At 45.6% G+C, this 21,759-nt stretch overlaps 1 protein-coding gene across 1 annotated transcript in view; it reads left to right on the top strand.

The window, feature by feature from the left end:
* Positions 1 to 317: 317 nt before the first annotated feature.
* Positions 318 to 21,759, top strand: part of TERF2 (telomeric repeat binding factor 2) — a 33,492-nt gene continuing 12,050 nt past the window's right edge. Inside the window, exons 1-6 of the mRNA XM_049787428.1 lie at positions 318 to 882; positions 980 to 1,075; positions 1,748 to 1,878; positions 14,565 to 14,651; positions 17,349 to 17,495; positions 19,484 to 19,593. Of these exons, the coding sequence (XP_049643385.1) occupies positions 318 to 882; positions 980 to 1,075; positions 1,748 to 1,878; positions 14,565 to 14,651; positions 17,349 to 17,495; positions 19,484 to 19,593 (1,136 nt within the window). The remainder of the gene's footprint in view (positions 883 to 979; positions 1,076 to 1,747; positions 1,879 to 14,564; positions 14,652 to 17,348; positions 17,496 to 19,483; positions 19,594 to 21,759) is intronic.

Raw genomic sequence — 21,759 nt, 5'->3', positions numbered from 1 at the left:
GTTTGCCTTGCAAGCAGCCGATCCAGGACCAAAGGTAGTTGGTTCAAATCCCGGTGTCCCATATGGTCCCCCGTGCCTGCCAGGAGCTATTTCTGAGCAGACAGCCAGGAGTAACCCCTGAGCACCGCCGGGTGTGGCCCAAAAAGGAAAAACCAAAAACAAACAAACAAACAAAAAAAAGAGGTCCAGAGGGCCAAGAAAGGGTCTGAGATTCTCATTAATTGCAAAACCCATCCGTTTCCCCGCCCTCCAGGACGGCTGGGACTTCAAGTCCCAGCAGCCCCTGCGGCGGACACGGCTCTCCTAATACAAAACCCATGCGTTACCCCGCCCTCCAGGACTACACGTCCCAGCAGCCCCCGCGGCGGGCACGGCGGACGGACTACGGTGTCCGAGAGGCGGCGGAGACCCTCGGGGTTGTTTTTTTCCCTCCCAGAAGCCCGCGGGCGGCGCCGAGCACCGTCCGCATCATGGCCGCGGGAGCGGGAGCGGGGACGGCGGGCTGCGTTTCCGGCGCGAGCGTCTGGCGTGACCCGACGGCGCCGGCGCCGTCGCCGTCGCCGTCCCCGTCCCCATCCCCGAAGCGGCCGGGCCGGGAGGGCGGGGAGAGCGCGCGGCGGCCGGACGCGATGGCTGGCGGCGGCGGCGGCGGCGGGAGCAGCGAGGGCGGCGGCGTCCGGGCGGCGGGCCGGCGGGCGTCGCGCCACGGCGGGCGAGCGCGGCGGGGGCGGCCGGAGGCGGGCGGCGTGGGGGGCGCGGGGGCGGCGCGGCTGGAGGAGGTCGTCAACCACTGGGTGCTCAAGTTCTACTTCCACGAGGCGCTGCGGGCCTTTCGGGGCAGCCGCTACGCGGACTTCAGGCAGATCCGGGACATCATGCAGGGTGAGGGCCGGCCCGGGCTGTCGGTTGGGCTAGGCTGGGGTCGGGGGTTCGGGGCGCGCCCAGGCAACCGTGTCTTCTTCTTCTTCTTCTTCCCCAGCTCTGCTTGTCAGGCCCCTGGGGAAGGAGCACACCGTGTCCCGGCTGCTGCGGGTCATGCAGTGTCTGTCGCGCATTGAAGAAGGGGAGAATTTAGGTATGGCCCTCATTTGGGGGTGTTGTTTTCTTCTTGGCAATTTTTAGGATGTTTGCAACTTCTTTAGGATTCTTACGTCGCTGTTTTTGCAAAGTTGGATTTGGTGCGTTGCTGTTTCTTTCCATCTTTTTTTTTTTTTCTTTAGGAATCGCCGGATCTTTAGCTCTAGTTTTCTCCAGTGCTTCCCCCCCTCTTTTTTTTTTTTTTTTCATTTCCTCCCACCTGTTTCTTGCGCGCCCCTTAGTCTGCAGTTGTCTGAGTTTTAAGAGGGACCTCTTTCTTTCCCCGACACTCCCCCACACTCCACCCCATCCCACCTCTGCCTCCCGACAGTGTTGAGTCTGAGCGCATTTTTTTTTTCTGAATTGATCTCGAGACAGCTGTTTAGACGTACTAGCTTGCTTGTCTGGTTGCTTGTATCTGAGACTACTGCGTGTCCTGAAATTTGAGACTAGAGTGTATGTGTTAAAAATGATTTTTTTTTTTTTTTTACTTTGTCTTAAGAAAGGGCACTTTCAATCCGTGGCTTCTGAAGCCTGTAATTAGGATGTGCATGAATGCAATTCTTAGCATGTTTGCATGCATTTTTTTTTTTAAGATTACAAGATATTTGGAGCATGACTTTTCCATCCCTTAGGAATCAGCCTAAATGCAAACTATGCTTTGTCCTAGACTGCTCCTTTGACATGGAGGCTGAGCTCACACCTCTGGAATCAGCGATCAATGTGCTGGAGATGATTAAAACGGAATTCACACTGACAGAGGCAGTGGTCGAATCCAGTAGGAAACTTGTCAAGGAGGCTGTAAGGTTTTTTTCTTTTAAACAAAAATCAGAAGTCTTTCGGGGGGGGGGGGGGCGGGTAAGATAGTGCTCTACTTTTCTGTGTAGGATGAAGAGAAAATGGATAAGAAAGAACATGAAACACAGAGATACTTTCTTGGTGTCTCTTCCCAGCCCAGGCTTAGAACGATACGTGGCAGGTACTCAGTTTCTGTGATCTCGTTTGGTGGCTGAGGGAGTATAGTATATAAGAAGTGGAGTGGAATTTAAGAATTTTCACTTTTTTTGGAGGTTATTGGACCACTCAGGAGCACTGTGAATGGCCTTGGAATAATTGGTTTCAGGTTTGGGCACCCCAAGGATGCCAACAGGTTAGAATGCTTGGCTGAAGACTGAGCTGGGCCTAGGAACTGTTCTTGCAAAGTGTTAGGGATTTGGGGCTGCTGTGGCTCAGTCGGTTTTTTTTTTTTTTTTTTGGTTTTTGGGCTACACCCAACGGTGCTCAGGGGTTACTCCTGGCTGTCTGCTCAGAAATAGCTCCTGGCAGGCACGGGGGACCATATGGGACACCGGGATTCGAACCAACCACCTTAGGTCCTGGGTTGGCTGCTTGCAAGGCAAACACCGCTGTGCTATCTCTCTGGGCCGGCTCAGTCAGTTTTAAGTAGGTCTTATTTTTATTTAAAATCTAGGAAGTGGCCATGGGAACCCTTCAGGAAAAGCCTTTTCTCCTCTAGTAACCAAGATTAGGGTTATGGGAACAAATGCAGAGGTGGGACTGGAGTCAGCATGGCCTTGGTGGTTGATAAAGAAATTGCTAAGAAAAGAACCCCCTTCCCTCAGGGATGGGAGCTCAGGCTGCAGTGAAGGGTGGTGACACAAAACCTGGCTGAGTAAGGAGTTTGTAAGTCCCTTGAATATGTGCTTGGCACTGAGGTGACATAAAAAAAACAATTGAGGTGCAGATATTTATTTAGTTAGGATCTTGGGCAGGAATTACTTTTAGTCTTGCAGAGATTGCTTAGTCTAATATTATTCAGTTCCAAGGAAAAATAATTTTAATAAGAGATTTTTGGTATAAGTTAGTCAGATTTGTGTTGGAGGAGAAGTGCATGCCTACTCAGATTAGCTTTGATAGGAAAAATTGGAATGAGTTCAGGGTAATTTACGTACCTCTTAGTAAGTTGCTGTTTGAAAAATGCAGCTTCTTTACACGTAGTGCTATAGATTTGTCATCCTGCCTCTTCCCAAAAAGAGTCTTTGGATTTGATCTTTTGACTGCTTGTTTATATTATTTTACTAATATTTAAGTCCGCAGTGCTCTTGTTTGGGGACTCATCAGTAAAATCTAAATTCCCTTAAAATAATAATCAGTCATTTTGTGAGGTTGATTTCTATTTTCAGTAAGTACCAGGTCTCTTGTTAAACTTGGTGCTGTTCAGTAAATTGACCTAAAACAGTTTAAAACTATAAACTGGGGCCAGAGCAATAACACAGTGGTAGGGTGTTTGCCTTGCACGCAGCCAACCTGGGACGGACCCAACCTGGAACGGACCCGGGTTCAATTCCCAGCATCTCATATGGTCCCTAAGCCTGCTAGGAACGATTTCTGAGTGCAGAGCCAGGAGTAAGCCCTGAGCACTGCCAGGTGTGGCCCCCAAAACCAACTATAAGCTGGGTACCAGGCAGTTTAATTCAGTGGTTCTGGCTCAAGTCCCTCATAAGAAACTCATTTATTTCCTTGTGTTGCAGACAAAATGCATTTGATGGCCAGATAGTGTGCATGCTTGACATGCAGTGGCATGACCTGCCACTGCATGTTCATTCATCCACTACTGTGCAGGACCCCCAAGCACTACTGGGAGTGGTCCCACCCAGTACACCAAAATACTCTCCTGAGATTGAAGGATGGCTTCCTTGCTTACTTTTGGTTCTGGTTTTCTTTTTTTTTTTTTCTCTATTTTGGTTTTTCAGGCCACACTCGTTTGATGCTCAGGGGTTACTCCTGGCTAAGCGCTCAGAAATTGCCCCTGGCTTGGGGGGACCATATGGGACGCCGGGTGATCAAACTGCGAACTGCGGTCCTTCCTTGGCTAGCGCTTGCTAGGCAGACACCTTACCTCTAGCGCCACCTCGCTGGCCCCTGGTTCTAGTTTTCAATAGAAAACAACCGCCAGGAAAATAGTAGAATTCAAGCTTTAGTGTAAAATGGTCTTGTCCTGTTGGTTCTTGTCTCTTCATTGACCTACATACAACAGGGTGGTTTGCTTCCCCAAGGAATTCATTTGGGGAGGCCAGATAGAAAACACTACCTTGTTTTGTTTTGGGGTCACATCCAGTGGTTCTGGGACTTTCCAAAACCGTACAGTATTTGGAGCTAAACTCAGGCCTCTCAAGTGCAAAGCATACATTCTAGCTCTTTGAACTATTTATTGCTATGTCCCCCATTTAAAACTAACCTTAGAAGTGATATAATATTATACAATTGGTCATACAGACCAGACCAGCTCTGGATTATAAAGTACAATGGAACTGTGCAGGAAATTGGAGCCTTAAGAGTCATTTTAGAGACTGGCTCAAATTATATTGATTTCCTGGACAGTAAATACCATGTTCACTTATCTCAGCAATATTTTTTTAAGTATATAAAATAATGTTAAGTTAGGACTTCTCAGTATCTCATCCAGGAATCTCTACAGGCTTTTAGGATCCTTTTATGTGTCAAAATTTTTCATAATGTCAAAATGTTAGTTAGCCTTTTTCTCTTTTATTGGTTTTTTGGCCACACCTAATCGTACTCTGAGCTGACTCCTTGCCCTGTGCTCATAGAAGAACACTCCAGGTGGGGCTTGGGGAACCATAAGGGTTACCAGGGATTGAAAGTGGCTTGGCTCTCTGCAAGGCAAGCACTTGCCCTCTATACTATGACTTCAGCTTTTTCAGTGGATTCTGGGGTCCTGTGGAAAAAGCCAGTTTCCATTAACATATTTGAGGTATAGCAAATTAAAAGACTAAATAAACCTTAACATATAGATCCTTGAATGGACATCTTTTCAGCATTTTGTGATGATATTAGGAAGTTATGTGAATCATTTCTGTTGTATACCAAAGCATAAAAGTGGTTTTCAGTAAAAGAATGTGTCCAATTAAATTGCATGCTGTTCGCAATGCTTTTTTTTTTTTTTTTTTTTTTTTTGGGCCACACCCGGCGGTGCTCAGGGGTTACTCCTGGTTGTGTGCTCAGAAATAGCTCCTGGCAGGCACGGGGAACCATATGGGACACCGAGATTCGAACCAACCACCTTTGGTCCTGGATCGGCTGCTTGCAAGGCAAACGCCACTGTGCTATCTCTCCGGGCCCTCGAAATGCTTTTTTAATGGAGTGCCATTTTTACTTGAGGATGAGTGGCTCTAGTTACTCAGATGTTGGTGATAAGAAGTTACTTTCTTGGGGCCGGAGTGGTGGCACAAGCGGTAAGGTGTTTGCCTTGCACGCACTAACCTAGGATGGACCACAGTTCGATCCCCTGGCGCCCTATATAGTCCCCCAAACCAGGAGCGATTTCTGAGCGCGTAGCCAGGAGTAACACCTGAGCATCATCGGGTGTGGCCCTAAAAAACAAACAAAAACAAGTAGAAGCATACCAATACGAAAAACGTTTTCTGTAAAGATTGGTGGTGATACTAATAATTTTGACTTCTAAACTATTTTTGACAAATGTGTCCAAAATGGGAGATCTACATAACTTTGTGAATATTTTCCAAATAATGTATAGTACTGTACAAAATAGGGGCCCAGATGGAGCTGGAGTAATAGTATAGTGAATGGGTGGGTGGATCGCTTGTCTTGCATGCTGTCCATTTGGTTTGATCCCTGTGCCCCATTTGGTCCTCCAAACCCTCTAGATGTACTTCCTGAGTGCAGAGCCATGAGTAAGCCTTTAAGCACTACCAGGTGTGGCCCAAAAATCCAACTCAAACAGAAAAAATTGGGGGCCAGAGAGATGGAATGGAGGTTAAGGTGTTTGATTGGTACATGGTAGGGCTGGTTTTAATCCTAGACACCCAGTATAATTATCCGAGCATAGCAGGAACTATTCCTAAGCCCCTAAAATATAGTAATTTTTATAGTTTTTTTGTATTAACCTGTAACTTGTATTTTTTTTTTTTTTTTTTTTTTTTTGGTTTTTTGGGCCACACCCTGTGACGCTCAGGGGTTACTCCTGGCTATGCACTCAGAAGTTGCTCCTGGCTTCTTGGGGGACCATATGGGACGCCGGGGGATCGAACCGCGGTCCGTCCTAGGTTAGCGCAGGCAAGGCAGACACCTTTTTTTTTGTTTTTTTTTTTTTTGTTTTTGGTTTTTGGGCCACACCCGGCAGTGCTCAGGGGTTACTCCTGGCTGTCTGCTCAGAAATAGCTCCTGGCAGGCACGGGGGACCATATGGGACACTGGGATTCGAACCAACCACCTTTGGTCCTGGATCGGCTGCTTGCAAGGCAAACACCGCTGTGCTATCTCTCCGGGCCCAAGGCAGACACCTTACCTCCAGCGCCACCGCCCGGCCCCGTAACTTGTAATTTTTAATGAATTAATAAATACTTTAAAGGGGCCGGAGAGATGGCATGGGTGTAGGGCATTTGCCTTGCATGCAGAAGGACGGTGGTTCGAATCCCGGCATGCCATATGGTCCCCTGAGCCTGCCAGGAGCGATTTCTGAGCATAGAGCCAGTAGTACTCCTGAGCGCTGCCAGGTGTGACCCAAAAATAAAAAAACCCAAAAATAAATACTTTAAAGTTTTCTGTTTTATATCTCTAATATGGTACATATCCACAAATACAACCACATAGACAAAAGGGTATTCGGAGTCCTCAATAACATTTAAGAATGTATATGAGGGGCTGGAAAGATAACACAGTGGTAGGGTGTTTGCCTTGCACGTGGCCGACCTGCGATGGTCCCAGATTCGATTCTCAGCATTTCGTATGGTCCCCAAGCCTGTCAGGAGTGATTTCTGAGTCAGAGCCAGGAGTAACCCCTAAGCACTGCCAGGTGTAGCCCAAACCCCTACTCCCCAAAAAAGAATATATATAAATCCTGAGACCAAGAAGTTTGAGAGCTGCTTCTGCCGATTGTTAATGATTGCTGACACAGCATTTGTTTTCTCTTTGTACCTAAAGACTCCCCAAACTTCTGTGGAACAGAGATGAACATGTATGGCATGTTCCTGCAGAAGCTTTGCCCCCTCCCCTTTTTTTGTTTTTTGGGCCACACCCAGTGATGCTCAGGGGTTACTCCTGGCTATTCGCTTAGAAATCGCTCCTGACTTGGGGGACCCTATGGGACGCTAGGGCGATCAGACCACTCTAGGCTAGTGCGTGCAAGGCCTGTGCCACCGCTCCAGCCCCTGTTTCCCCCCCTTTTGTTGTGTAGCATTATTCTTCCCTCCCTTTATGAGGTATGGGAGGTGCAATAAAAACATGCTCTTAGAACTATTTGTTGTTGTTGGTTTTGGTTTGTTTTTGTTGTTGTTGTTGGCTTTGGTTTGGTGTAACCCAAGAGGTTACATCTGGCTCTGTGCTTAGGAATCACTCCTGGCAGGCTTGGACATTCCTGAGCTTGGGAATCACATCCATATGGGATGCTAGGGATCAAGCCCAGGTAAGTCCTCTACCGGCTGTACTATCCCTCCAGCCCTGAACATTATCTTTTAAACCCAGAATTCCCCCATGCAAACCATTAAGCTATCCCTGATCCATCCATGAAGTTGTTTTGGGGCCATACCTGGCTCTGCACTAGAGAATTACTCCTGATGGTGCTTGAGGAACCATACGGGGTCTTGGGGGTCAAACATAGGTTAGTTATTTTTTTGGTTTTGGGGCCTCAGCCGGCGATGCTCAGGGTTTACTCCTGGCTATGCGCTCAGAAATGGCTCCTGGCTTGGGGGACCATATGGGACACTGGGGGATTGAACCATGGTCCATCCTATGTTGGCGCGTGCAAGGCAAATGCCCTATCATTTGCGCCACCGCTCTGGCCCAGAAGTTATTTTTAAAGAGATGAATAATTGCTTTTACATTTGGCAATTTTCAAAATAATTTTGTTCTTGTGCATTTATTAAAGCTCAGAGTGTAAGAGACACCAAGTTTCTAGTTGACTTATAAAAATAAATGAAGTGCCAAGCACAGTCTTTACATACAAATAAACAAAAGACAGAATTGGAAAGAAAGAATAAAATTGTTCTTTGGAGATCCTGTGGAGTTCGCACAAGACAACTCCATTAAGTTTGGCACGATTGCAGACTAACTAGGTCAGTACATTCAATTACCAGTAAACATTTTAGGTTGAGGGAGAGCATAAGCCTGGCTGTGTCGGGAATTACTCCCATCTTGGTGCTCGGGGGACATGGTGCCAGGAATCTTGTATACAAAGAATACAGTTCAGCCTTCTGAGCCATCTTTTCAGCCCTAGCCATGAATACTGTAAAATTAGATTATAGTGTTTCAAGGAAAGGATAAGAAATTCTTAGATACGGGGCTGGAGCTATAGCACAGTGAGTAGGGGACCTGCAATGCACACTGCTAATCTGTGTTCAATTCCTATATGGTCCCTCTATGTGTGCTCCCATCAGGAGTGATTCATTTTTTTTAGTTTTTGGATCACACCTGAGTGTGCTCAGGGGTGACTTCTGGCTCCGCACTCAGAAATCGCCCCTAGCAGTTACAGGGGACCATATGGGATGCCAGGATTTGAACCACTGTCCTGGATCAGCTGCATGCAAGGCAAAACGCCCTATCACTGTGCTATCTCTCTGGCCCTCCAGGAGTGATAAATCTTGAACTCAGAGTCACTGTGGCACAAAAGCATAAAACAAAGAAATACTTAGCTATAAGTCTACCAATTATATGTGGAAAATAAAATGCAGATAAAAGAAGGCCAAAAATTGGAAGTCTATACCTGCTTCATTGGAAGATAATATAGCTAAGATCAATTTTCTCCAATTGATAATTTAACTTGTTACAAATTCAGTGGAATTTATTTTTTGTTTCGTTTTGTGGACAGAACATCCACTGATGTTCAAGGGTTACTCTGCACTGAGGAATTACTCCTGGTGGTACACAGGGACCATGTGAGAAGCCAAGGATCGAACCAGGGTTGGCTGCACTGCAAGGCAATCGTTGGCAAATTGAATCAATGGTGCCACTGAATGTATGAAGTACAGCAATGCCTGTGCTGTTTGAGCCTCACATCTCTGATTCTGGTGTGGCTTTTTCTGGCCACACTATAGCCAGGTGTGTGTTAACCCTAATAAAGGGATACAATTCCAAGGAAGCATCACAGTGAAGGTCGTGTGAGCGCCATGACTAGGAGTACAACTCTAGCAAGCACATGACCCCAGCAGCCCATGGCAAGCATCAGAGTGTGTGAGCTTGGGGGAGAGTACTGTGGCTTGAGTGTAGGCACTGACCTGATGTTGCCCAGCTGATGGGTGCAAGCACCACAGCCAGGCATGTGCGTGACTCCTCTGATCATCACAAGGAAGAAAGCAGGGGGAGTAAAAAAAAAAGTGGGGGGCTGGAGAGATAGCATGGAGATAGGGCGTTTGCAAGGATGGTGATTAGAATCCCGGCGTTCCATATGGTTCTCTGAGTCTGCCAGGAGCAATTTCTGAGCAGAGAGCCGGGAGTAACTCCTGAGCGCTGCCAGGTGTGACCCCCCCCCCAAAAAAAAAATAAAGTGTTTTGTTTTAAATAAAATAAGTTACTATAAAACTATGGTGCTTATAACTCTCAGAAAATATTTGTAGAACAGAAGAAAGAATCCATAAATAGGATCATACAAATATGATATTAAAAAAGACTGGGGGCTTCTTGGGGGACAGTCTTTGCTGTACTCATGTCGGGAATCAAATCCAGGCCTCTTGTATGGAAAACATTTAATTAGCTCTTTGGGCCATTTTTCCATCACTGCTTTTTATTTGGGGGTCACCATGTAATGCTCAGGGACCATCTGGGCTCAAATCTGGGTCAGCCTCATGCAAGTCAAAGCTTTAACTGCTATACTTTACTATTCCTGCCTTTCCACCACTGCTTTTTGTTCGTTTTAGTCTTTTTTTTTTTTTTTTTTTTGGTGTTTTGGGCTGCATCGTTTGATGCTCAGGGATTACTCCTGGCTAAGCGCTCAGAAATTGCTCCTGGCAGGATCAGGGGACCCTATGGGATGCCAGGACTCGGATCACCATCCTTTTGCATGCAAGACAAATGCCCTACCTCCATGCTCTCTCTCTGGACCCCAGGAGTGGCTTCTGAGTGCAGAGCCAGGAGTAACTCCTGAGCTCTGCCGGTGTGACCCAAAAACAAAAAAAAAAAGAGAGAGGAAAAAATATTAATGGTTCTCTTTGGGGTGTTGGCACACCCAGTGGCACTCAGGGGTTACTCTTGGCTGTGCTCAGAAATCACTCCTGGCTCGGGGTACCATATGGGATGCTAGGGATTGAACTTGCATCTGTCCTGGGTCACCCGTATGCAAGGCAAACACCCTATCACTATGCCACCACTCTGGCCCAGATTCTATCTTCTTTTTTTTGTTTGTTTCTTCTTGTTTTTGTTTTTGGGCCACACCCGGCGGTGCTCAGGGGTTACTCCTGGCTGTCTGCTCAGAAATAGCTCCTGGCAGGCACGGGGGACCATATGGGACACCAGGATTCGAACCAACCACCTTTGGTTCTGGATCGGCTGCTTGCAAGGCAAACGTCACTGTGCTATCTCTCCGGGCCCAGATTCTATCTTTTTTAATGGGCTGGAGACTTACAAAAGAATATTCATGTGACAAATAAGCACATAGGAAGATACTGAACATTTTTAGGATGCTGAGCTATAAATACTAGCAGCTGATAATCAGGATGTGGACCAACTAGAAATCTAATACTGCAGATAGGAGTGGAAAACAGTTTGGCTATATTTTAAAGTTAAACATATTTTTCTATATGATAGTCTAAATCTATTTTCTTATTTTAATTTTTGGGCGACATTGGGCAGGAATCAGGCTACTTGGCTCTACACTCAGGTATTACTTGTAGTGCTTGGGATCATATGAGATAGGGGTTGGCCAAATGCAAGGCAAGCACCCTACCTATTGGACTGGCTCTCTGGCCCTTCAAACATGTAATTCTCCAGTATTTTTGCCTCAGGAATGAAGAGCCTGAGGAATACTGCCAGGTTTAGATTCCCTACCTTGGTGCACATATATTATAATCCCTAGGCATCCACATGTGCTGAATATAATCTCTGGCAGCTCAGGTTCAGGTTTTGGGGTTTTTGTTTTGGAGTCATACCTGGTGGTGCTCAGGGTCTATTCCTGATGGCACTGGGAGGAATAATGTAGTGCTGCGGATTGAACCAGGACCTCCTATATGCCAAGTATGTATTCTAGCAGATTGAGTCTCATGGTTATGCTCTCTGGCCCAGGATGTGAGTATTGCCCAAAAATAAGTAATGGTCACTGGTCAGTAAATAAGTAATGACCCTGATTGCAATTGGCAAACCAGGTTCGATTCCTGACATCTCATATGATAGCTTCCAAGCACTGCCAGGATTAATTCTTGAGTGCAGAGCCAGGAGTAACCCCTGAACATTGCTAGGAGTGACCCAAAAATCAGAACAAAATAAAAATAAATAAAAGTTGCAGCCTGTCCACATATTCTTCAATAGATTAATGGATAAACTTGTATATACCAATATACAAAGTAGACAAACTACATGCAATGAAACAGTGCTCAGCACTGGGGCCGGAGAAATAGCATGGAGGAGGTAGGGCATTTGCCTTGCATGCAGAAGGATGGTGGTTCAAATCCCGACATCCCATGTGGTCCCCCGGGCCTGCCAGGAGTGATTTCTGAGCGTAGAGCCAGGAGTAGCCCCTGAGCGTGCTGGGTGTGACCCAAAAACCAAAAAACAAACAAACAAACAAAAAAAAACCAGTGCTCAACACTAATAGGGAACTTTTATACCTACATGCAGCTTTCAAAAGCATTAACAGCACAGAAGCCAGTCTCAAGGATACACCTTGTAAAAGGCTAAGGAGAAGGAGGAAAAGGGAGGGCAAAGTGATAGCACAGTGAGTAGGGTGTTTCCCTTGCACATGTTCAGCCCAGATTCTATGTCTGGCATCCCATATGGTCACCCAAGCCTGCCAGGAGTGATTTCTGAGCACAGAACTGGGAGTAACTCTCGAGAACTGCCGGGTGTGGCATAAGAAGAACCAAAAAAAAAAACTTAAAATAATAGGGGCTGGAGTGATAACACAGTGGGTAGGGTGTTAGCCTTGCACACAGCCAACCTGGGTTGGATACCCAGCATCCTGTATGATCCGCTGTATGATGCCAGGAGTAACCCCTGAGCATTGCTGGGTGTGGCCCCTAAACAAACAAGGCAACCAGGGTCTGTATCAGTGTACAGCAGGTAAGGTGCTTGCACTCAACTGAACTCAATTTGAATCCCAGCACCTCATCTTGTCTCCCTTGGCATGTATATAAGCTTCACACCAAAGTTCTGCCTTCACACTATCAAAATAATTCCTTATCCATTAAGTTTTTCACAAGAACTGTTTTGTTGGGCCCGGAGAGATAGCACAGCGGCATTTGCCTTGCAAGCAGCCGATCCAGGACCAAAGGTGGTTGGTTCGAATCCCGGTGTCCCACATGGTCCCCCGTGCCGGCCAGGAGCTATTTCTGAGCAGACAGCCAGGAGTAACCCCTGAGCATCACCGGGTGTGGCCCAAAAACCAAAAAAAAAAAAAAAAAGAACTGTTTTGTTTATTGTACCAGTTCACTAGCTTTGGTTATTTTCCACACAAGAGAAGCTGTGTTTCACTTTCTTTTTTTTTTTTTTTTTTTTTTTGCTTTTTTGTTTTTTTGGGGGGGGGCCACACCCGTTTGATGCTCAGGGGTTACTCCTGGCTAAGCGCTCAGAAATTGCCCCTGGCTTGGGGGGACCATATGGGACGCCGGGGGATCGAACCGTGGTCCTTCCTTGGCTAGCGCTTGCAAAACAGACACCTTACCTCTAGCGGCACCTTGCCGGCCCCATGTTTCACTTTCCATTTGTATCATCACAGTAGGTACAATTAAATAATTCAATAGTGGAATAAACACAACTTTATGTTGGTATTTTGGCTGGTTCCCTATTTGGACTATTATGACTAATGCTACTTTGAAAATAAGGATGCAAATGTTCTTTCAAGTAATGTTTTCATATCCTTTAAATACTTGTTTAGGGTTGTACTGTTTGATCTGGAATCATGGTATCTCCATTTTCAGATTTAAAGGGTGGTTTTGGATGGATGCACAGTTGCTTTTGTTTCTGTTTCGGACTACACCCACTGATGTTTAGGGATTACCTGGCTCTGCACTTAGCAATCATTCCCTTGGGGGACCATATGGGCTGTTTGAGATTGAACCTGAATTGGCACATGCAAGGCAAGCGCCCTAACTGCTATACTATCTTTGGCCAACATAGTGTAGTGATTGTGTGTGTGTGTGTGTTGATAAGAGACAGTGTATACAATTAAACTGTATAGTATATCCAAGAAAGTCTTTTTCTACTATAGCCAAATAAGTAAGAAATTTAAAGATGAGGGTCTGGGGAGATTGTACTGAAGGTAGGGTGCCTGTTTTTTTTTTTGTTTTTGTTTTTTGTTTTTTGGGCCATACCCGGCGGTGCTCAGGGGTTACTCCTGGTTGTCTGCTCAGAAATAGCTCCTGGCAGGCACTGGGGACCATATGGGACACCGGGATTCAAACCAACCACCTTAGGTCCTGGCTCGGCTGCTTGCAAGGCAAACGCCACTGTGTTATCTCTCCGGGCCCAGGGTGCCTGTTTTTTAACCCAACTGACGGGTTCATATGGTTCTCCAAGCCCCACCAGGAGTAAACCCTGAGCAAAGGTTAAAAAAAAAAAAAAAGATAAAAAAAGAAATGTGAGGGGTCGGAGTGGTGGCACAAGTGGTAGAGTGTTTGCCTTTCATGTGGCTGACCTCAGTTTGATGTTCGTCAGCAGCACCAATAGTCTCTCAAGCACTTCAGGGGTCACTCCTGAGTACTACTGGATATAGCGCAACAACCTCCCCCCCCCCCCCAATGAAATAGAGTTGCAGAGATAGCATGGGGATTTAGGAACTTATCTTGCATGCAGTGGACTCCTGTGCACAGCCAGGTGTGGCTCCAAAGCACAATAACTGTCAAGTTATCTGTTAATTTGAGAAGACTTTATGCCTCCCCACATTGATAGTGGTACCCACTGTTTGGGAGTGTGGACAGATTTCCTTTGACAGTATCACTGTGTGTGCTCCAAGTGCAGAGGATAAAAACACCAAATAATACTTTGAGACTTAACTGGAGTTGTAGAGATAGCATAGCGGTAGGGTGTTTGCCTTGTATGCAGCCAACCCAGGACGGACCTAGGTTTGATTCCCAGCATCCCATATGGTCCCTGAACCTGCCATGAACGATTTCTAAGCACAGAGCCAAGAGTAACCCCTGAGCACCATCAGGTGTGACTCAGAAACACCAAAGGAAATAAAAATGACTTAACTGGAAAAAGAATTGGGTATGTAGGACTCAGTTTACTTTTCAGTAGAGTTTAATATGTGATATTCTGATTACACTCTGATTTCAACAGATTTTAAAAATGGTTTCTTCCTTTTGTAGGCTGTCATTATTTGTATCAAAAACAAAGAATTTGAAAAGGCTTCAAAAATTTTGAAAAAACATATGTCCAAGGACCCCACAACTCAGGTAAATTTGATGTGACTTAAATCTCTCCTGTTTTTGAGGAGACATTTGTGTCAGGAATGTGCTCTAACTACTTAACCTTTAAAATTTCAGCACCTTAGTATGCTATTTTTTATATAACTTAGTATTACATGGCTTTTCAGATTTCATTTAGTAGAGAAATGTACATGATTTTACTTACTTCCTTTCTGGTTGGTGGGGACCATATATGGTGCTAGTGATTGAACTCGGGTTGGCTGTGTACCCACTGCAAGACCCGTACCCATATACTATCACTCTAGCCCCCACTATAATCCTTCTAATTTTATTTACTTAAGTGTTGATCCTTGTTGATTTGAGAATCTGCTTTAGTAGGGACTTCATTTTCCTGGAGTCAGAAGTTCTTTTGTATCTTGCTCTTAATTTTTTCCTCAATAAATGTATTTATTTTGGGCTTTTGGATTTATTGTTGTTGTTGTTTATGGGCCACATCTGGTGCTGCTCAGGGGTTACTCTTGGCTCTGCACTCAGAAATCACTCCTGGCAGGCTCAGAGAACCATATGGGATGTGATCGAGCCCAGGTTGTCTGCATGCAAAGCAAATCCCTACCCACTGTGCTATTGTTCTGGCCTCTATTTTGGGCTTTTGGAACAACACCTACCTGTGCTCAGGGGCAATTCCTGGCTCTACTCAAGCGTCTTGCCTGGCTGTGCTTGGGAGATCATATGCAATGCTGGGGATTGAACTGCAGTCAGCTGCATCAAGGCAAATGCCTTAAACCTATACTGTTGGCCCCTTCTTAATAATCTTTTATAGGTCATTTTTTGGGGGGGAGGGGGGACCACACTCAGTAATGCTCAGGGAAACATTTGGGATGCCAGGGATCAACTGTAGGTCAGCAGCATGCAAGGCGAGTGCCCTGTTTCTTAGCCCACAAAATTTTTTTTCTTTTTTTCTTTTTTTGGTTTTTGGACCACACCCAGCGGTGCTCAGGGGTTACTCCTGGCTGTCTGCTCAGAAATAGCTCCTGGCAGGCACGGGGGACCATATGGGACACCGGGATTTGAACCAACCACCTTTGGTCTTGGATTGGCTGATTGCAAGGCAAACACCGCTCGCTTTGCTATCTCTCCGGGCCCCTTAGCCCACAAATTTAAAGTTTTAGTTTTTGAGATTCCCCAAACATGTGGAATCCTCAAACATTACTGGGTATGACCCCTCTGAGAACCACTGGGATAGCCCGGATAATCCTGTCACCATATGCCCCTCCCCACTCACCCACCTACCCCAAGAATAACCAGGTATGACCCATGAGACCCCTGAGCACTGCTAGGAGCCCAGCAGCTCCTAAGCCTCTAGTCCTTGGATTGGCATTGAACACTGGCCTGGTGGACCGAATGGCCAATAGGGGCCCCTGCACCTCCCAAGCATTGCTTGGGAGCCCCCAATAGAATAAATAAAAGGTAATATGTATTATTTATAAAAATTTCAAAAGTACAAAAAGAGCTTAATGAAAATTCTTTCTCTGACTCAGTCATCCTTGTTATTTTCTCAGAAGAGTCCGTGCTTTTTCTTCGAGCCTTTCAGAGATTTTTTTGCATAAGCATGCAATTAAGCGTGCTTAATATGAATATACATTGCATACCTATTTTCCATACTCTTCTCATACATGTCTGTGAGAATATTCTATACATGAATTGGAATGTTTTTCAGTAGGGACCCCTCCTGGTGGTGGTAGGGAACCAACAGGCCATATCCAGCAGTGTTGGGAGGAGTGTGTAGGCTCTTCCTGGAATTGAAAATTCCTAGAAATGCTTATTCTGTATTAATAGATATGGAGACTCAATTCTTGGGGGGAGGGCTGGCTCTTTTTAGAAAATTAAATTTAATGGGGGCCGAAGAGATAGCATGGAGGTAGGGCATTTGCCTTGCATCCAGAAGGATGGTGGTTCAAATCCTGGCATCCCATATCCCCGTGCCTGCCAGGGGTGATTTCTGAGCACAGGGCCAGGAGTAACCCCTGAGCGCTGCCGAGTGTGACCCCCCCCCAAAAAAAAATTACATTTGAAATGGGGCTTGCAGGGGCCAGAGCAATAACACAGTGGTAAGGTGTTTGCCTTGCACATGACCAATACAGGAAAAACCTTGGTTCAATCCCCGGCGTCCCATATGGTCCCAAGGTGTGATTTCTGAGTACATAGTTTCAGGAGTGACCCCTGAGTGCCACAGGGTATGGCCTAAGAAACCCCAATCAATCAATCAATCAATAAATGAAATGGGGGCTTTGGGCTTGCTAGAGCATTAGTACAATGGGTACTTGCCTTACACATAGCAACCTGGTTTTGATCCCAGATAATATGTAGCTATGGACAGTCATTTTATGTATATTTTCACATTTATTAAACTTTATTTGGTGGTGCCAGGAATGGAACCCAAAGCCTTATTTATGTGAGGCAGGTGCCACACCACTGGATATGTACCACTGGACATCCAGTTGGATTTTTATTTTTGTGGGGCCATACCCCACAGCCCCTAGGGTTCTGTGTTCACGGGCTACTCCTGGCAGTGGCCAGTAGGATCATATGTGGGATCATACCAGGGATTGAAGTGGGATTGGCCTTTGCAAGATTTAGGTGCCTTACCCCTAGAGTGATAAGCTACTCTGGCCCAATGGTGTTGTCTTGACTCAATGAATTTTTACTCAATTCTCCTCTGTATAGAAGCTGAGAAATGACCTCCTGAACATTATCCGTGAGAAGAATATTTCCCATCCTGTTATCCAGAACTTCTCTTATGAGGTCTTCCAGCAGAAGATGCTGCGCTTCCTGGAAAGCCACCTGGATGACACAGACCCCTACCTGCTCACGGTGGGCCTGGCCTCTCGTCCTCGCTGGGCTGTGGCTCCGAGGGATGTGCAGGCAGTGGGAAAAGACAAATTGTATTACATATGAATGAGAAAGAGTATGAGAGAGACTTGAATTCTGTGCAGTCTTCCTCAGAACTTGAGATCTGTAGGAGCTGAAACTCCTGGCAGAAGGAAGTGGGCACGTAGCCATTCCTTACGTCCATTTTCAATATGCGATATGAGAAGAATTTTCTGGTTAAAGTAGAATACAGCTCATAGATGGTGGATCCCATAGGAGATGAAATTTGAGTGTGGGATGGTAGAGTGTTTTCTATGTGGCACAGTGGTGTTATTAATGAGAAATGGAGTGGTTAAAGTGTGCTGAAGCAAAAGAGGAAGATTCATTTGCTTAAAAAAATGGTCAGGCTCTGGCAAAGGACAGGAAGAATTAAAACTTATGTTCTCTTAGATTCTAAGGAGAAACTTATTTTTTTAGTACCAAGATTTTCTTGGGGGAAGGGGACCACACCCAGCAATGTTCACAGATATTGGCTAACTTTGGGAATCATATCAATGTCAGGGACTGAACCTGGGTGGCCATATGTAAGACAAGTGCTGTACTTTTGCTTCAGTTCCTGTACCAAGATTTTGAGTGTTGAGAACGTTCTAACCCCTGACAGTAGCTATGAAGTCCATATTAAGAGCATATTAGTGTTTCTTACAGCGATTTGATATATCTGAAATTATTTGTAATTTGATATATCCAGAGAATAAGTAATGGGTCTGACCTTGGATCCTTGAAAAATAACCTGCCACTGTTTCTTTGTGAGGCTAGAACTCTCAGCTCTGTAAGATGCTACTTGTAGGGCCTACCTTGTGTGTGGCTGTTTCTGGTTTTGATCCCTGGCACTACATATAGTTCCCTGAGCACCACCAGTACTGAGCACAGAGGTAGGAACAACCTGAGATTCACCTGGTGTAGTCTATCTTTAAATCCCTGCTTCCCCCCCCAAAAAAAAACCGTCACTGGTTACAGATGCACATCTGAAATAACAGTAATTTTAGACTGATTGGAAATTAGTCTAATGCATAAAACCTCAGTTATAGGAAAACAAACTTGAGAGCAAGATGAGCTAGTACTTAGGGCTTCATATGTTATAAAGTTTCAAAGAGTTGTTACGGCAAAATGTAATTATGGAAATATAGACAAACTTATACAAAAGAAAAAAACATGTCAACATTAGCTATCTTAAGTTTGAGAAGAAATATATAACACCAAAGATATTTTTGTGATTATGAACAGAGTGATGGAGGAGCAATAGAGTAAAATCACATAATTATTTGCTGTCCAAGGATTAAAGAATTCTTTTTTTGTTTTGTTTTTTGTTTGTTTGTTTGTTTGTTTTGTTTTTGTTTTTGGGCCACACCCGGCGGTGCTCAGGGGTTACTCCTGGCTGTCTGCTCAGAAATAGCTCCTGGCAGGCACGGGGGACCATATGGGACACCGGGATTCGAACCAACCACCTTTGGTCCTGGATCGGCTGCTTGCAAGGCAAACGCCGCTGTGCTATCTCTCTGGGCCCTGTTTTTTGTTTTTTTTTGTTTTTGGGCCACACCCGGTGACGCTCAGGGGTTACTCCTGGCTATGCGCTCAGAAGTCGCTCCTAGCTTGGACCATATGGGACACCGGGGGATCGAACCATGGTCTGTCCTAGGCTAGCTCTGGCAAGGCTATATATAGCACAACCGCACCGGCCCCGGATTAAAGAATTCTTGCAGTATTCATACAATTAACATTCTCTTGGAACTGCCCGTTTCTTACAGAAAACTTTTTTTCTTTTTTTCGGTGGAAAGCAAGATATAGAGAATTCTTGAGATCTCCTTCCCTCTCTGCCTTCCTTTGTAGGATTTTAAATACTGGTAATGGGTATGTTTGCAGTAGCAATAGCAGAGAATGAATGAGGTCTCTGGCTTCCTATTTTCTTGCTGACATCCTTGCTTCCCTTCCAGATGGCCAAAAGGGCACTGAGACCTGAGGCTGCTGCTCCAGCAGCCCTGAAGGAAGATAATAAACAGCCGGCACCAGAGCCTGTGGCAAAGCCGCCCCAGGAACCTTCAAGGTGAGAGGATGCATTTTTGGGATGGGGCACATACTGGGGTTGTCTGCTGCAAAATCCTCTTGAGAGCAAGGTCTGCCTTCTAAAGATGTGATCTACTAACTTACTCTACATTACTCACAAGGCACTGGGAGGTGCAGAGACCCAAAAGAGAATATTGAAGATGGGATGCTGGAACCCTGAAGCTCCTCCAAGACTCTTCTCTTTCTCTCCTGTCTCACTCATATACACTCAGTACTTCCCCCTGGATACCGAATCTCTTAATGCGCTCTGGAATTGGGGTTCACCTGTGCAAACTAGATTCCCCAGATCACCACAAGTTTAAACCCCTTCACAAGCACAGTGGAAATGTAGACACAAGGGCAGTACCATTGGGAATCTGGGTCTGGGGAGCAGAGGGGATTTGAGCTTCAGGATGCCCAGGCAATTGTGAAGTGTGTTGAGGCACTGTGTGATGGTGGTTGCATCACTCCTGGCCGTGCTTAGGGAATCAAGTGCTGAGACTGAACCAAGAGATCCTTCACACATGTGGGAAAGCATGTGTCCAGCCTCTGAGCTATAAAATGCATCCTTTACCTGCAGGGTAAAGTTGCATGGTTTTATAGGAAAGCTGGGTTCAATCCATAGGACTACTGCAAAATTTAAAATAATCCAGTGGTAGTTTTATATTGATAAGGCAGTTTCTTATTCTGACATATGGGCTCTGAGAATTGTGGGGGAGGGCACACCTGGCTGTGGTGCTCAGTGATTACTCCTGGTTCTGCTCTCAGAAATCACTCCTGGCAGGCTTGGGGAACCATATAGGATGCTGGGGATCGAACCCAGGTAGTCCTGGATCGACCACATGCAAGGCAAACCTCTAGCTGCTGTGCTATCACTCTGGCCCTAATCTGAGAATTCTTTTTTTTTTTTTTTTTTTTTTTTTTGGTTTTGGTTTTGGTTCACACCCAACAGTGCTCGGGTTACTCCTGGCTCTATGCTCAGAAATCGCTCCTGGCAGGCTTGGAGGACCAGAGATTCGAACCACCATCCTTTTGCATGCAAGGCAAACACCCTACCTCCATGCTATCTCTCTGGCCTAATCTGAGAATTCTTAAGAAAACATTCCTATTATAGCAATAGTAGTACAAAGAAAAAAAGGACAGATTGAAGATCAGCTTTTCACTTCTCTCGGTTAGGTTTGGATACATGAAAGATTCCCGAAGGGGATATTGCCAGCCACTTTTTTTTCCAGAGGTACTGCAAGTTTTAGGCACTAACTATGCAGAGTTCTTTTGAAGGAGGGGCATTATTTTTATCTTACAGACTGGGTTAGGAAGCTGTAAGATTAGTTCTCTAGAGGCTCAGCTGCTAGTAAGATACTTTACTTGAATTTCATTTTATGTACTGGTGGGTAGGGTATTTGGGACCACCTTTGGTGCTTAGGGGCCACTTCTAGCTCACTGTACAGGTTGCTCCTAGAGTATTGGTGGGGGGAGCAACCATGTTGGGAGACTTCTGAATAGGGTCAGCTGCATGCAAGCCAAATGCCTTAACCCCATACCTATCTTTCCAGCTCCTTACTTGAATTTTATTTTTTTTTTTTATTTGATTCTTTTTGTTTTGTTTTGTTTTGTTTTTGATAACACCTGGCACTTAGGGGTTACTCTTGGCTCTGAGTCGCTCCTGATAGGCTTGGGGGACCAGATGGGATGCAGGGTTTGGGCCCATCCTGTGTTGGCCATGTGCAAAGCAAACACCTTACTGCCGTGCTATCACTCCAGTCCCTTTTTTTTTTTTTTTTTTTTTGGGCCACACCTGGTGATGCTCAGGGGGTTACTCCTGGCTATGCATTCAGAAATCGCTCTTGGCTTGGGGGACCATATGGGACACCGGGGGATCGAACCATAGGCAGGGCAGACACCTTACCACATGTACCACCACTCTGGCCCCTCTTTACTTGAATTTTAGATTCAGTATTTCAACTTAAATAACCCTTTCGGGGCCACATCTTTAAGTGGTCAGGGGCTACTCCTGGTGCCTTATTAGTGGCCACTACTGGTAGTTATGGGATTGAACGCTGGTCTTCTGCATGCAAAGAATGTGCACTATGTGCCATTTCTTTATCCCAACCTCTGCCTTTATTATTATCTGGGTGGGTGACATTGTCCCTTTTCTTCCTGGCTTTCT

This window comes from Suncus etruscus, chromosome 14 (assembly GCF_024139225.1).
Source record: "Suncus etruscus isolate mSunEtr1 chromosome 14, mSunEtr1.pri.cur, whole genome shotgun sequence".
Classification (NCBI taxonomy): Eukaryota; Metazoa; Chordata; class Mammalia; order Eulipotyphla; family Soricidae; genus Suncus; species Suncus etruscus.
This window is presented reverse-complemented; position numbering and strand designations above follow the sequence as displayed.